At 58.3% G+C, this 14,323-nt stretch overlaps 1 protein-coding gene across 5 annotated transcripts in view; it reads left to right on the plus strand.

Annotated features, from left to right (window-relative positions):
• The window catches only part of PPARA (peroxisome proliferator activated receptor alpha), a 51,958-nt gene that overhangs the window by 14,336 nt on the left and 23,299 nt on the right, over nucleotides 1-14,323 (plus strand). For all 5 annotated transcript variants that reach the window (XM_081129446.1, XM_081129444.1, XM_081129445.1 and 2 more), the window contains one exon: nucleotides 13,884-14,133. In XM_081129446.1, coding sequence (XP_080985572.1) covers nucleotides 13,926-14,133 — 208 coding nt within the window. In that variant the 5' untranslated portion in view covers nucleotides 13,884-13,925. The remainder of the gene's footprint in view (nucleotides 1-13,883; nucleotides 14,134-14,323) is intronic.

Consider the following 14,323-nt stretch of genomic DNA (forward strand, 5'->3'; position numbering starts at 1 on the left):
CTGCATGCGCCCCAACCAGGATCAAACACGCAACCTGGGCATGTGCCCTGACTGGGAATCGAACCTGCAACCTTTTGGTGCTCAGGACGATGCTCCAACCAACTGTGCCACCCAGCCAGGGCCGCATGGTACTTTTCATGGCCTGGCACTGCCATTCACATCGAGACTGTGCAGTAGGACACACAGCACAAACAGCCAAGCACATGAGACGAGACGACCTCATGAACCAGCAGAAATAACAGATAATAAAAACAGACCCTTGTGACTCTTAACTACGAGGCTTATAAAACACAAACTTTAAAATAAACTTGTTATATTCAAAAAGATGGAAGATAAGATTGGGAATTTTGGTCGAGTACTAAAAATTGTATTTTAAGAAGGACATGGACTTAAAAAATCAAGTAGAAATTATAAAACTGAGAAGTACAAAGTAGACATAAAAGCGGCTTAGACATGACCGATGAGAGGATTGGTGACTTATAACAGGTCAGGAGGTGGAGTGCGGATTTGGCTGTGCATGTGATTGGGATCCTAAGGGCAGGAGAGAGAGAAAATGAGGCAGAAGCACTATTTGAAGAGGTAGTGGCTGTCCAGGGCCACACCGCCCCGAACGTGCCCCATCTCCTCTGAAGAGACAGTGGCCTAAGTTTCTCCAACACCGGTGACATCAAATCTCAAATTCAAGAATCCTGAAGAGCTCCTAGCAGAATTAAAAACAAAAAACCTGCACACACGGTTGTAAAACTGCTGACAAAAGCAAAGACAAGGAGATAATCTTTAAAGAAGCTAAAGGTGAAAAATAAAAAAGCCATCACTTTCGAAGGAGCCTCAGTTCAGAGAGAATTTCTCAACCAGGACAGTGGAAGCCACGGGAAGATGAAGGGACACCTCTGTGCTGGAAGCTGGGTTTCCTCCAGGAACAGAAGGCGGGCTTAGCATTTAAAAGCAGTGGAGCGTCAGTAAATACGAAATACCTGAGGATCAAGTGCACGAGACCTGTCCAGGGACATCTGCAGGACTGCGCTGAGAGAAATGTTAAGAGACCCAAATAAATGGCAGGCTGCCCCATGCTCTAGAATCGGAAGACTTCGGGCCATCGAACTGGCAGTGCTCCCAAGATGGTTTACAGGTTCACAGAGATCTGAATCGCACTCGGCTGCTTATTTGTAGAATTCGACAAGCTGATTCTAAAATTATATGGAAATAGGGGGGCTCTGATGTGGCTAAAACAGCTTTGAAAACGAACAGTCAGAGGACTTAGACCGCCTGGTCTCAGGAATTGTTACCGAGCTGCCGAAGTCAAGACACTGTGGCATCGGCACAAAGTAGTCGAGTAGACGAATGGAGCAGGACGGCGAGTCCAGAAATAGACCTAACACGGGCGGCCAGTTGATTTCAACCGAGCCAGGAGTTGTATCAGTGGGAAAAGGTAATCTTTTCAACAAATAGCGCTGAAATAAGAGTGGACCTGAATGTCAACCATGGACTTTGGTTAATAACAATATATTGATATTCGCTCATCAATGGTAACAAATGCCCCAAACTAATGCAAGTTGCTCCTACTAGGAACCCTGTGCAGGGGGATTGAGGAGGTTCATGGGAACTTTCCGTGCTTTCTTTCTTTCTTTGTTAATCCTCATTTGAAGATTTTTTTTCCCATTGATTTTTAAGAGAGAGTGGAAGGCGGGGTGGGGGGGAGAGAGACATTGATGTGAGAGACACACATCGATTGGTTGCCTCCCACACACGCCCCAACTAGGGCTGGGGACTGAACCTGCAACCCAGGTACGTGCCCTTGACTGGGCCGTGGGCTGGCCGACACTCTAACCACTGAACCACTGCGGCCAGGGCCTTTCTGTACTTTTTTACTCAATTTTTTGGTAAACCTAGAACTTCTCTAAATAATAGTGTCACAGTTAACAATTAAATTTAAGATGTATATATTGTACACCTCACAATAAGTCTAAAGGAGGTATACAAGACCTCTCTACTCAGAAAACCTGACATTACTGAGAGAAATTCAGTGGAGCCCAAATAAACAGAGGGCTATACCATGTTCATGGACGAGACAAGCCAGGGTTGGAAGGTAACTGTTCCCCTTAGAAAGGCCTCAAGTGCCGCACAAGGGACCCTGGCATCTAACACGGTGCTAAGTGAATGGCGTGGACTCTCAGACCAATTACAGATGGTGTCGATGGCCCTCAGCCCCTAAATACACCTTCTTCCAGGAGGCCTGAAGATGCCCCTCCAGAGCTTCATGGTAGAAATGTCCATTTTTTCTTAAACAGATTGTTTGTTCCCTTAGCACTCTCATCGCTTTACATTGCGTTCATTCTTGTTTCTCAGACAAGCCCTGGTTCCACGCCAGCCTTTGCCCTCTACACGCTGGGGTGTCCTCCCCGTGGGCTCCTTCCTCAGGTCCATTCATTTAAATGGTGTGAGGTTTTTTGGAAGAAAGGGGACTATGTTCAGAGCGTGTCACTGGTGTGAGGCTCAGTCGGTCAGTGCTGAACGTGTGGAGGAGGAAGGTGGCTGACATGACTTCTTGTCAAGGATCAGTGGGCAGAAAAGGCATCGATGAGCCTGTGATGTGAGCTGAGGCGACTCCCACAGAGGCTGGACAGGGTCCTTCCCCGGGTGGATCTGGGCAGGCTTCTGGGAAGAAGTGGAACATGTAGGGATGGGAGGCATCCCAGGCGCAGGAGCGGGATACGGCCCGGAGACTGGAGAGCGTGCCATGTGGATAGCAAATGCCAGGTTGCTTTTCTGCCAGAATCTAGGGTTTGCCCGAGGAAACGAGAGGAGATGGACCCGTTCACCGTCAGACCTGGGCAGGTATTGACAAAGCTCCTGCCCGGTGCCAGGCCCCTCCCTGCGCACTCAGGGATGCAGAGGCGGGCAGAGCACAAAATCCCCTTGCTCACAGAGCTGCCGCTGGCGGGGGGCAGGTGGGCGGCGTGGGGACGAGGGCAGGGTTGGTGTGTTAAAGGGTGCTCAGTGTGGGGGAGGCCCGCGTAGGGTGGGGGAGCCGGCCGGGAGCGCCAGGGAGCGTGAGGACCCTCCAGGGTGGCCTCGCCAAGAAAGTGACGACTGGAAGGCGAGAGGGTGGCTGAGTGACACCGGGTTGGAGCGCGTCCCGGCAGAGCAGGCTGCCAGCCAGGCCCCTGGGAGGAGCACGAGCAACTGTGACTGGGGAGGAATGTCCCCGAGAGGAGAGGACAGGAGGTTCCCGGAGAGAAGTGGCAGCAGGTCACTGTGAAGGACCTTGGGGCGTTGCGAGGGCTCCGACTGCGTGGCCTCTCCGTGAAAGCGGCCCCTGGGGAGGCGGGTGCTTGGTGGGATGTGACACGCATGTGACACACTGGATTTAGCTGTGAAGTCTCCTCCTGCCTGTTGTCAGGGGCCGGGACAGGAGCTGCCAGGCGTCACCAGGCCAACAGAGGGCTTGCTAACTGGGCAGGCAGGGGGGTGTGACGGGAGGGCCCAGCACTGCTGGGGGCAGGGAGACTGAGCTCAGTTCCAGCCTGGCCTTCGAGGAGCCACGTGACCTTGGATGGGGCCCATCCTTGGTCTGTTTCCTTACCTGCGAACCCAGGTATTTGGAACCGAGGTTCCTCAGACGGGTCCCTCAGGAGGGGGCAGAATGCCCAGGGCTGTCCTTGAGACTGTCCCTGGGGAGAGAGCAGGTGAGGAGTCTGCTCCAGGGGTGCAGGTGGGAGGCAGTGATGCCCTCCCCGTGTGCCGGGTGGAGCTGGGACCGGTACAAGTGACCTAAGAAGCAAACAGATTTATTCAGAACAAACCAGGCCGTCCTGAGGACCCTGAGCTGTAACTCTGCAGACAGACAGACCAAGGTCACCTCAGGGTGCGTTGGGTACAAGGCCTGTGGACAGCTGTTCCCGCCTCCCATACGCTCTCCCGCTGGCAGGGTGGCCCTCGGCGCCTGCTGCTCTAAAGCTCGGCGGCTGTGACAGGCCCCCCACGTGCTCCTGCCTTTGGCCGAGTGGAAGCTTAAATGGGTACCCCCAAAACACGACCCGCCCTGCGGCCCCAGGCCTGGGTCCTGGGAAGGAAGCCTCCCTGGGTTTCCCGTTTCTCTGGTTTTTATGCGGAGCTTGAATGGACAGCGGAAAGCACACACTTTCCTTAAACAGGTCGCCCTGTTCCTGGTGGTGAGCTGCCCCCCCCCCCAGTTTCTCTAGAAAACAATTCGTTCCACATGGAGCAGCTGCTGCGGAAGCCGCTTGGTGTGTCGTTAGCGATGTCGCAGGACATCTGAATTGTGTCCCATGCTTGACATCGGCGGCAGGTAGATGTTGTTTCTGTTCTTTCGCTCCCTTCTTACTTGGGAGTTTACAGAATAATCGGTTTTTCTTTTCCTTCGTGGGTCACGGCAAATGGGAGTTGAAGCCGGACGGCACTGGGAACCTCTAGTTCCGGACGGGGAGGCACGTGGGCGCTTCCAGCTGGCCCGCGACAGAGCGAGCCCGAGGCTGCGGGGGCCTGGGCGCCGCGGAGGGGCCGCCTCGGGAGGTGGCCTCGGGAGGTGGCCCCAGGAGGTGGCCTCGGGAGCCGGCCGCCAGCACCTGGGTCGAGTCAGGGGCTCGAATCGCATCTCCACAGATTCCTACTGGAACACAGGTGCCCAAGGAGGACCCAGGCAGTTCCTACCTTCTGCTTAGAAACGGGGGGACGTGGAAATGGGGTTCCTTAAAATTTCAGTGTCATAAAAGATGAAGAAAAGCCACGAACCGTTTCAGATGCAAAGAGGAATGACCACAAGATGCAGTACCTGGGCCTGGGTCCTGTACTGGAGGGAAAATGCGATCAAGGCCACGACGGGCCCCTGACAAAATCTGAGTGTGAGGTTGAGTGTAGATTATTGTGTCTGTCACATTTACTGAACTTGGTCAGGGCTGTGTGTAGAAAGAATGTCCTATTCACAGCACACACATGCACACACACGCACACACACGCACACACATGCACACCTGCACACAGCGCAAAAATGTGCATGCACGTGCACACATGTCCACACACACACACACACACACACACACGGTCCACATGCACACATACCCATGTACACACACGTCCAGATGTGCGCACATGTCCACACACATGCACACACATGCACACGTGCACATGTGCCCATGCGCGCACACACGTTCACACACACACCTGCATACATACACATCCAGACACGTGTGCATGTCCACACACATGCATATGTGTCCGTGCGCGCATACACGCGTCCACACACGCACGTGCACACACACACACACACACACTATGGCCACCTGCCTAGTATGGAAAGGCAGGTGAGAAGGCCAACGGCTGAACATGGGTCAAGGGTTGACAGTATTTTTTGTAGTAATTTTTTGGTGCGTCTGCAACTTTTCTGTAAAACAAATTACTTACAAATAAAAAGTTAAAAGCAAACTAAACAAAAGGCAGTGTCTACATTATACATCCCAACTACATTTATGTCTATGATCGAATTCGGAAAAATGAGTGACGGCTCACCTATTCTTTTTTTAAAATATTTTTATTGATTTTTAGAGAGAGAGAGGGAGAGAAATAGAACATCAACGAGAGAGAAGCATTGATCGGCTGCCTCCTGCACGGCCCCTGCCGGGGATCGAGCCTGGAACCGGGCGTGTGCCCCGACCGGGAATCGAACCGGCGACCTCCTGTTGCACGGACGATGCCCAACCAGCTGAGCCACACCGGCCAGGTGCCGCTCACCTGTTCTCCAAACATCACTCCTAATCGATCTCCCCTTTAGCACCTTTTTAAATTAAAGTTTTTCAATTCTGAGATAATTGTAGATTCACATGCAGCTCTAAGAAATAACGCAGGGCCACCCCGGCACGTTTCCCCCCTTTCCCCAGCGGCGACGCCTTGCCGACCGGTAATGCAGCATCACAACAGGCCGAGGACCTCGGCTCGGCCGACACGCACAGCACTGTCCTCGCCCAGCGGCCCCCCCGAGAGCCCCGTGGACCCCGCCCTCCCCCAGCCCCCCCTCGGCCCTGGCCCCCTGGTCTGTGTCTGTCATTCTGTCACTTCAGGGAAGTTACGTCGTGAACTGCGTGGAAGGGATGTGCGGGGCTGGTTTGTGCACTCAGCTCGTTCCCGCGAGAGCCCGGCTGCGGGGACGTCAGCGCTTCCTCCTTTCCTGGCCGCGTGGTATTCCCTGGCGTGGCCTCGCCGAGCTCGATGGGCCCCTCGCCCCCCGGAGGGCACCTGGGCCGTCTCCAGGTTGGGGTCCTTATGAAGAGCGCTGCTGTGGACATTGGCCCGCCGTTTTCCGGTTTTGTTTAAAGACCCCCATTGGGATGCGGTTCACAGTTGCGGCGCACAATCCCGTGGTCGTTACAGGGTCACGCAGCCGGTACCATAGTCCAAGTTTGGAGGAAACCACTTAGCCATCCCCTCCGCTCCCCCACCCCGGGCCCCCCCAACCAATGATTGCGCATCTTCGATATTTCATAAAAAACGGGTTCACGGGCTACGTGGCCTTTTGCGACTGGCGGCTTTCGTTGAGCACAATGTTGTAGCTCAACGAATACTTTCATTTCCTTTCATCATCGAAAATTTTGGCTCAGTGGTTAGAGCATCAGCCCTCGGACTGAAGGGTCCCGGGTTCGATTCCAGCCCAGGGCATGTTCCTCGGTTGCAGGCTCGATCCCAGGCCTGGTTGGGGTGCGTGGGGGAGGCACCCAGTCGATGTGCCTCTCATGTCAGTGTTTCTGTCCCTCGCTCTCTCACTCGCTCTGAAAAGCAGTGGAAAGTCTGTCCTCAGGCGAGGGTTTATATATATATGTGTGTAAGGGAAATAGTCCGTTTCACTTACCCCCCTGCAGCGGTGGGCGTTCGGGCGTCCCCGCTCTCGGCTGCGAGTGCCCGCGGTGAGGCTTTGTGTGCACGTTTCCATCTCTCCGGAAGCGGGGTTGCTGCGTCATAGGGTGACCTGCGTTCAGCGTTTTTGGGGAACTGCCAGACTCTCCTCCGGGCGGCTGCGTCTTCTCGGTCTCGCTGGCCGTGCCCGAGGTTTCCGTTTTCTCCGCCGCACCTTTGGCGACTCGCGTTACCGTCGGTCTTGCCGACTGCGGCCGTCCCCGCGGGTGGGAGGCGGCCCCCCCCCCCGTGGGCTCGGTTTGCGGTTCCCTGTGACCCCCGGCGCTGAGCGGCTTCCGCGCGCCCGGTGGCCCTTTCTAGACCCTCTTTGGAGACACGTCTGTTTAAATCCTTCGCCCGGTTCTTAAATTGGGACGTTTGTCTTTTTGTTGTTGGGGTGTGAGCGTTCTTTATATGTTCTGAAGACAAGCCTCTTATCAGATGTATAAGTTACAAGTGTTTTCTCCCGTTCGACGAGCTCTTTACTTTCCTGATGGGAGCGTTTATAACCAAACAGTTTAGATTTCGATGGTCACTGTGTTTGGGGCGTGTGCACAGATTTTTGCGTGAACATAATTTTCACGTATTCCACTGGGAGCGCAGTCGCGGGCCGCAAGGCGGCTGTGTGTTTGGTTTTACGAGAAGCCGCCCCGGGGTTTTCCCGTGTGGCCGACGGCCGGACCGGTTTGCATTCCCGCCCGCAGGGCCTGAGTGGTCCCGTCTGACCACATCCCTGCCAGCACTCGGTGCTGCTGCTATTTTCTATTTTAGTTTTTAAATGGTTGCGGAGCTGTTGAGGTGGCCTGTTTCCTTTGGGTTAAGTTTTTGGTAGTTGGCGGTTCTCGACGCCTTGGTCCGTTTCTCCTGCGTTGTCGAGTTTACGAGCCTAAAATTGGGTGCAGCCGTCTCTTACTGACCCGTGGCCGGCGGCGGCCCGCCTTCCATTCCCGGTGGTGTGGTTTGCATCCGTCTTTGTGTTTTTGTCAGTCTCACTACGTCTCAGGTCAGTGACCTCAATCCCCACCCCGAGGAACCGGCGGCTTAACCGCAAGACAAGCGCAGAGCGCGCGGAAGGAAGCCGGCGGTAAGGCCGAGCGGCAGTCACGGCGCTGAAATCAGGAAAAACTGAGACGACCCGGGAGCCAGGAGCTGGTCCTTCGAAGAGAACACAGGAGGGACCCGGGCCTGCGGGTGAGGAGACCGTCTCCGGGATGCGAGGCCTTCTGCGCCACCCGCGGGAGAGAGAAACGTCGCGCCTCCTCCAGGTGGAAACTTAAGCTCCTCGCAAGACGCTCGTGGGCACCGCGGGCGGAGGTGGCCCGTGCCCGACGCAGCTCCCAGGGTGGGGCTCCGGCTACTCCCTTTTCGGAGAAACACCCTCTCTCCCGTCGTTTTTTCTGCCGGTTTCTTTCTGGTTCCCTTCGAGGGTCCCTCCTTTACGGAGCCACCCCCGGCGCTCCAGGCTCCCGCGCAGGGGCCCCCGCTCGCCTCTGGGGCGCGTTTCCCGGTGTCTCCTCACCTCCTAGTCGCCCGCGTGGTTCCCTCTCGGAACCTCTGCGCTGTCTCCCTGTAAACGGGACCCCGCTACGCCCGCCCCCCCCGGTATCGGGCAGATTGAAGTCGCTGAGGCCTGGCCCGAGGGGGCTCACCCAGGGTTTCCAGCCGCGCGCTCGGCCCCCTTTCCGTCTCCCGCCCCCGCCGCCCGGGCCGCGGGCCCCGGCAGGTGAGCGCTCGCGCTCGGCAGGGCCGTGGCTCGGGGGGTCGTGCAGGAGCCTCCTGTCCCCAAGGTGACGGCCGGTTTAATCCGAAGCCGATGAGGCTCAGCCTGTCGTGCGTGTGACCTGTTTCCCCCGACGCCCGCTGGGCCGACCTCGAGCTGGAGCGTCATCCCGTCTCCTCCTGGGCCAGCCTGGCCCCCGCTGTTTCTCTCTCACGCGCCCGGCGGACGCTTCGGCGGCGTCCCCGTCACTGCTCGTGGCTCTGTACGGGGCCCGTGTCCACCGGGTGAACGTGCGTTTCATTTCCACGACCCTTTAACCCCGCGACAGGCTTCCCGGCGCCCTCACATTTCACCGGGACGGGCGCTGAATGTGTCCGCGGTGGCCGCTTTCTTTCCTCGTTTCGGTGGCGTTCAAAACACTGACCCCCCTCTCCGGAGAACGGGAAGGAGAGGGGGTTGAAGGGGGTCATAAAGGCCGTCCCGCCTGCGGGCAGGTCCCGGGAGCTGGCTGGGGACGTGCTTTCTTCACGTTCCGGTAAAGGGACAGTGGCTGCTGGCGCCCCTTCCGGGCCATGGGGCTTGTCACCCACTTTCACAGGCCAGGCTCTTCCGATTACAAATCCCGGTGCCTCGGGCGTCGTTGGGAAAGATCTGGGTGTCGCCGGCGAAACCCACGTGCTGTGCGCCGTGGGCGCGGCCGATGACCCGCCGGAGCGCGGAGCGCCCGGGCCCCTTGCCGCTGCTACGCGGCGCCGGTGCTGTTTTCTCCGGCTTCAAGTGTGTCTCGTCGGCGTTTTCTACCCTTTGTGAGCCTGTTGATTACGGGGGGTAACGATTAACCCGTTTCTGTGAATTCCTGGCGCCAGGGGAAGGTACAGAGGCCTGTTCGCTTCCTTTCTTTCGTGTATGTTGAAATGTTGTTTTAAGCCCTGGACCCGCCAGCTAAGCTGAAAGGCTTCTGGGTGTAAAATCTAATATCTAAAAAAAACGATGCGGGGAAAGTGTGAAGAGCCTGACAAGGGGGCGAACGGTTAACAGAGAGAGCGACCCGTCGTGTGGGCGCCGTCCCGCCCGCCGCGGGGACAGAAGCCCAGCTGCCCTCCCGTCATCCAGGGAGGCCTCGCCAGGCTCCGCGTGGCCACAGAAAATGCGGACAGTCTTCTGCGAGGTGGCGTTTCTTTTTTTAAAAATATATCTTTATTGATTTCAGAGAGAGGAAAGGAAAGGGAGAGAGACAGAAACATCAATGAGAGAGAGTCATTGATCGAGCCCGCAACCCGGGCATGTGCCCCGACCGGGAATCGAACCCCGATCGCCTGGATCCCAGGTCGACGCTCAACCGCTGAGCCCCGCGGGCCGGGCGAGATGGCGTTTCTAAGCCTCCTGAGCGGCACCCTGACGGGTTCGGGGCGCAGGGAATTAGGCTCCGTTGCAGAGGGACGCTGGTAGCCGAGGGAAATGCAACAACCGCGACCCTTTGCCCGGCCCCTTGGCGCCAAAGGCAGGTTCTGAGGGTCAGCGTTCAAGTCCAGTTGCATTCGTTCCCGGGCGTCTGATCCCGAGCGTGGAACAGCGAGAGCGGGGACAGTGTCAAGCTGCTAATATTTAATTTCAGAAAATGTTTATGAAGAGCCTTCTGGGGCGCAGAGGCTCCCTGAACCCCGGAGGGATACAGCGCTGGTCGGGCACGGCCCCCGGAGCTGGTGGTCATTTCATTCCGGTCAGACGGCGAAACGCACTTACTGTCCTCGAGCCGCCTGACTTGCGGTATCACAGGACGTGCCCCAGGCTCGGGGCTGCCGAGCGTCCCCCCGAGGATCCGTCCGCGCCTGTGCTCAGCGGCCTGTACCGGGCGCCTCCTGCTTGCGGGTCCCGTGCCCAGGCCGTGGGCGCAGCCTCCCCCTGGGGCTGGAGGTGTTGATCGGTGTCACCTTTGCTCCCAAATCCTGCAACTCGGGACTTTCTTCACCGTGATGCTTAGACACCCCCCCCCCCCCATGAACGCGTTGGTTTTAAATCCCTGCGACGATTGCAGTTCGCCCCGCTCGCTTCCCGTCGCTTTCCCAAGGCAGACGCGCTCTGACTCCTGCTCCAGATTCCCGTCCCCCGTGTTGTCTTTGGAAGGCCGACCGGGTGCCGCCTGCCATCCAGGTGGTGACGCCGCGCCAAGGTGAGCCTCGCCGACGGACCTTCGCCTAGTTCTCACGGAGCAGGCGCTCGGCGCGTCCGCCTCGGTGCCAGGCGTGGCTCAGCGCCAGACACCCAGCACCTGCCGCTGGGTGGGGACGGTCCTGGAAGTGAGGGGACGGGATTGGCACAGCTTCCCCCCCCTCGGGGACACACAGCACACGGGCCCGGGAGACAGGCCTGGGCGCAGTTCAACGGGGGCTCCCCAGAGCTGGGCCCGGGGGGTGGGAACCGGAGGGGGTGCACCCTGCCCGCCTTGGCTACCCCATCGGCCTGATCGTCCAGAACAACAGATGCCTTATCGTTAAAGGTTACCGACCGGGGTTAAGTCTGCCAGTAGTTTTCCTTCTCTCTCTCTTTTCTATTTCTTTTTTTTTTAAAATGTCCTATAGTTTTATATGCCCTGCTTGGTAGTTCTCATATTTTGGTGGCTAAATGTTTAATTACTAAGACTTAAAAATATCATTTCAGTAGTTCACATTTAAAAAAAATATATACATTTTGTTGATTTCAGAGAGAGGAAGGGAGAGAGAGAGAAACGTCAGTGACGAAAGTCGTTGATCGGCTGCCTCCTGCGGGCCCCCAGCTGGGGATCGAGCCACAACCCGGGCCTGAGGCCTGACCGGGAATCGAACCCCGGTCGCCTGGGTCCCAGCTCGCTGCTCGACGCTGAGCCACGCCGGCCAGGCTGTGGTTCACACGGGAGTTTCTGATTCACAGGCGGCAGCTCTGAGCTCTGACTTTTCAATTGGACAGACTCAGGAAACAGTGCCTTTGGGAGCCCGTGGGCCTCGGGCTGAGGAGGGAGTGGCAGGGCCACGGGGACCCTCACGCCTTCGCCGGAAGCAGGGACTGTGGCCGCGCCGTGAGTCCCGCCGCTGGCGCCCGGGCCTGGTCCTCTCCGCCCCGTGAGCCGCGGGCGTCCCTGTGACCGGTGCGGATGGGAAAGCTCCGGAAGCCGAACGTCGGCTTGTGCGCCTCCCGGGGTGAGGGGCGGCTCGCCGGGCTTCCCGGGCTGCCGTGGCGAAGGCACCGAGGCCTGGACCGGCGCGGGCAGTGCCCCTGGCTGGCGGGCGCCGGGCAGCGCAGGCCCAGTGCGCTCGGGTGACGGCATCAGTCTGGAGGTCACGGCTGTGGCCTCCGTGTTTGCGCAAGAGGCCGACGGGCCAGCGCGGGAGAGACGCCTTGACTTTGTTCCTGCGCCCGTTTGCTCGGCCCCGTAATGGGCCGCGGAGCGGGCGGCTTGGACACAGCCGTTCATCCCGCGGCTCCGGCCGCCCGGAGGCCCAGATCCCCGAGCGGGGGCCTGATTCTCGGGGGCCTCTCCTCGCCGGGCTGCGGCGGCCGCCTGCCCGGTCCGCGTCCCGCCCGGTGTCTGTGAGTCCTGGTTTCCTCTTCCTGCAAGGACACCAGTCGGCTTAGATTAGGGTCCACTCTGACGACTGCGCTCAGTGGAGCCCCCGCCTGTTGTCTCCAAGTGCGGCCACATCGGAGGGGCCGGGGCTCCAGCACGTGGATTTGGGGGGCCCAGTCCAGCCCGTCCCGGTACCCACGGGGAGAGGGGCCTTTCGTTTGGGAGTTGACATTGTCTGGCTTTGTTGGGAACGCGCCTGTTTAGATTTTTTAAAAAACTGCGATGTGTTTGCTGCGGCGCAGTGTCCTTAGGAAAGACCGCGAGCGCTGCCCCGGGGGTGCCTGTGGCTCTGCGCCGGGCGCCTGTCCCCCCCCCCCCCCCGCTGTCCCCGCCCCCGCCTGCGCCACGCCGGCCCGCTCACTCCTAGAAGGGACCCGCCGGCGTTTCCCTCCTGGGGCCTCGGCATTTGCTGCCCGACTCGCTGGGCCTTTGTCCCCCCCCCCGACGTCTGCGCGGCTCGCTCCCTGGTTCCTCCAGCTCTTACTGCCCCCTGGTCAGCGAGGCCGCCCCTGGTCAGCGAGGCCGCCCCTGCCCGCCCGCGTGGAGCAGAGTCCATTTCCCGTCCACTCTCCTGCCTCATTGCGTCACCATCCGATGCGCCAGACGTGTGTTTGTTTATTTGCTCACCGTTCGTGGCCCCACCAGGAGGGTGTCCCGGGGGAGCAGGGGACTTTGTGTCCACTGTGGCCGTGTCCGCCTGAGATCAGGTGGACCGAGCTCCGCACACGGTGTGACTAGTGACGAAGGACTGATTCCCGCCTGGTCGGCGACGGTGCCTAAACATTCTGTGTCGGAAGATTTTCATTTTTCTCCCCGGCCAGTGTGGCTCAGTGGTTGGAGCATCACCCTACGCACCGGACGGTCACGGGTTCGATTCCCGGTCAAGGGCACGTACCTGGGTTGAAGCTTCAATCCGAGGCCCTGGTTGGGGTGCGTGCGGGAGGCGACCAGTCCATGTGCCTCCCCCGTGCCCGTGTTTCCCTCCCTCCCTCCCTCTAAAACGCAATGGAGAAAATATCCTTGGGTGCAGATTAGCCACAAGAAGACTTATTTTCTTTTCTTTTTTATATATCTTTATTGATTTCAGAGAGAGGAAGGGAGAGAGAGAGAGAGAAATGTCAATGATGAGAGTCATTGATCGGCTGCCTCCCGCATGCCCCCGACTGGGGATCGAGCCCACAGCCCGGGCCTGTGCCCTGACCGGGAATCGAACCCCCATCACCTGGATCCTAGGTCGACGCTCAACCGCTGAGCCCACCCGGCCGGGCGAGACTTTCATTTCCTTGGTCTGCTCATCCAGACTCAAGCCAAGGCAAGATCGTCAACAATGTCAGTATTTTTTATTTTTTTATTGATTTCAGAGAGAGGAAGGGAGGGAGAGAGAGAGAAACATCAATGATGAGAGTCAGTGATCGGCTGCCTCCTGCACGCCCCCCAGGGGTATCGAGCCCGCAACCCGGGCACGTGCCCTGACCGGGGAGTCGAACCCTGACCTCCAGGTTCATAGGTCGATGCTCAACCCCTGAGCCACAGCACCCGGGCAACGACGTCAGTTTTTAGGTTGTTGATTCACGGACATCCTCATGAGTCAATGATGTTTTTGTGAGCGGGAGCCCGGCGTTCTTGTCGTTTTCACCAGTCCCCCCTCTCTCCTCCCAGCGGGTTGGCGCGCGGCTGTGCGACCAGGGCCGTCGGGCCAGGATGGTGGACACGGAGAGCCCGATCTGCCCCCTCTTCCCGCTCGAGGCCGATGACCTGGACAGCCCGCTGTCGGAAGAGTTCCTGCAGGAAATGGGCAACATCCAGGAGATTTCTCAGTCCATCGGCGAGGACAGTTCCGGGAGCTTCAGCTTCACGGACTATCAGTACCTAGGGAGCGGCCCGGGCTCGGACGGGTCCGTCGTCACAGGTGAGTGCGCGGTCTCCTGGGAAGCCTGGCTTAGCAGCGTCTCCAGAGAGGACGGTTGGTCCCCTTTAGCGGGAGGAGCTGCTTCTTCCTGCGGCGGCTTCCACACGAACAACTGCAAACCTGCTTTTGCCCAACCTGTAGTTCAAGCAGTGAGGATATTTTCTTTAGAGGTATTTTTTTAGTTTTATTT

Source organism: Miniopterus schreibersii (genome assembly GCF_964146895.1).
Source record: "Miniopterus schreibersii genome assembly, chromosome: 2".
Classification (NCBI taxonomy): Eukaryota; Metazoa; Chordata; class Mammalia; order Chiroptera; family Miniopteridae; genus Miniopterus; species Miniopterus schreibersii.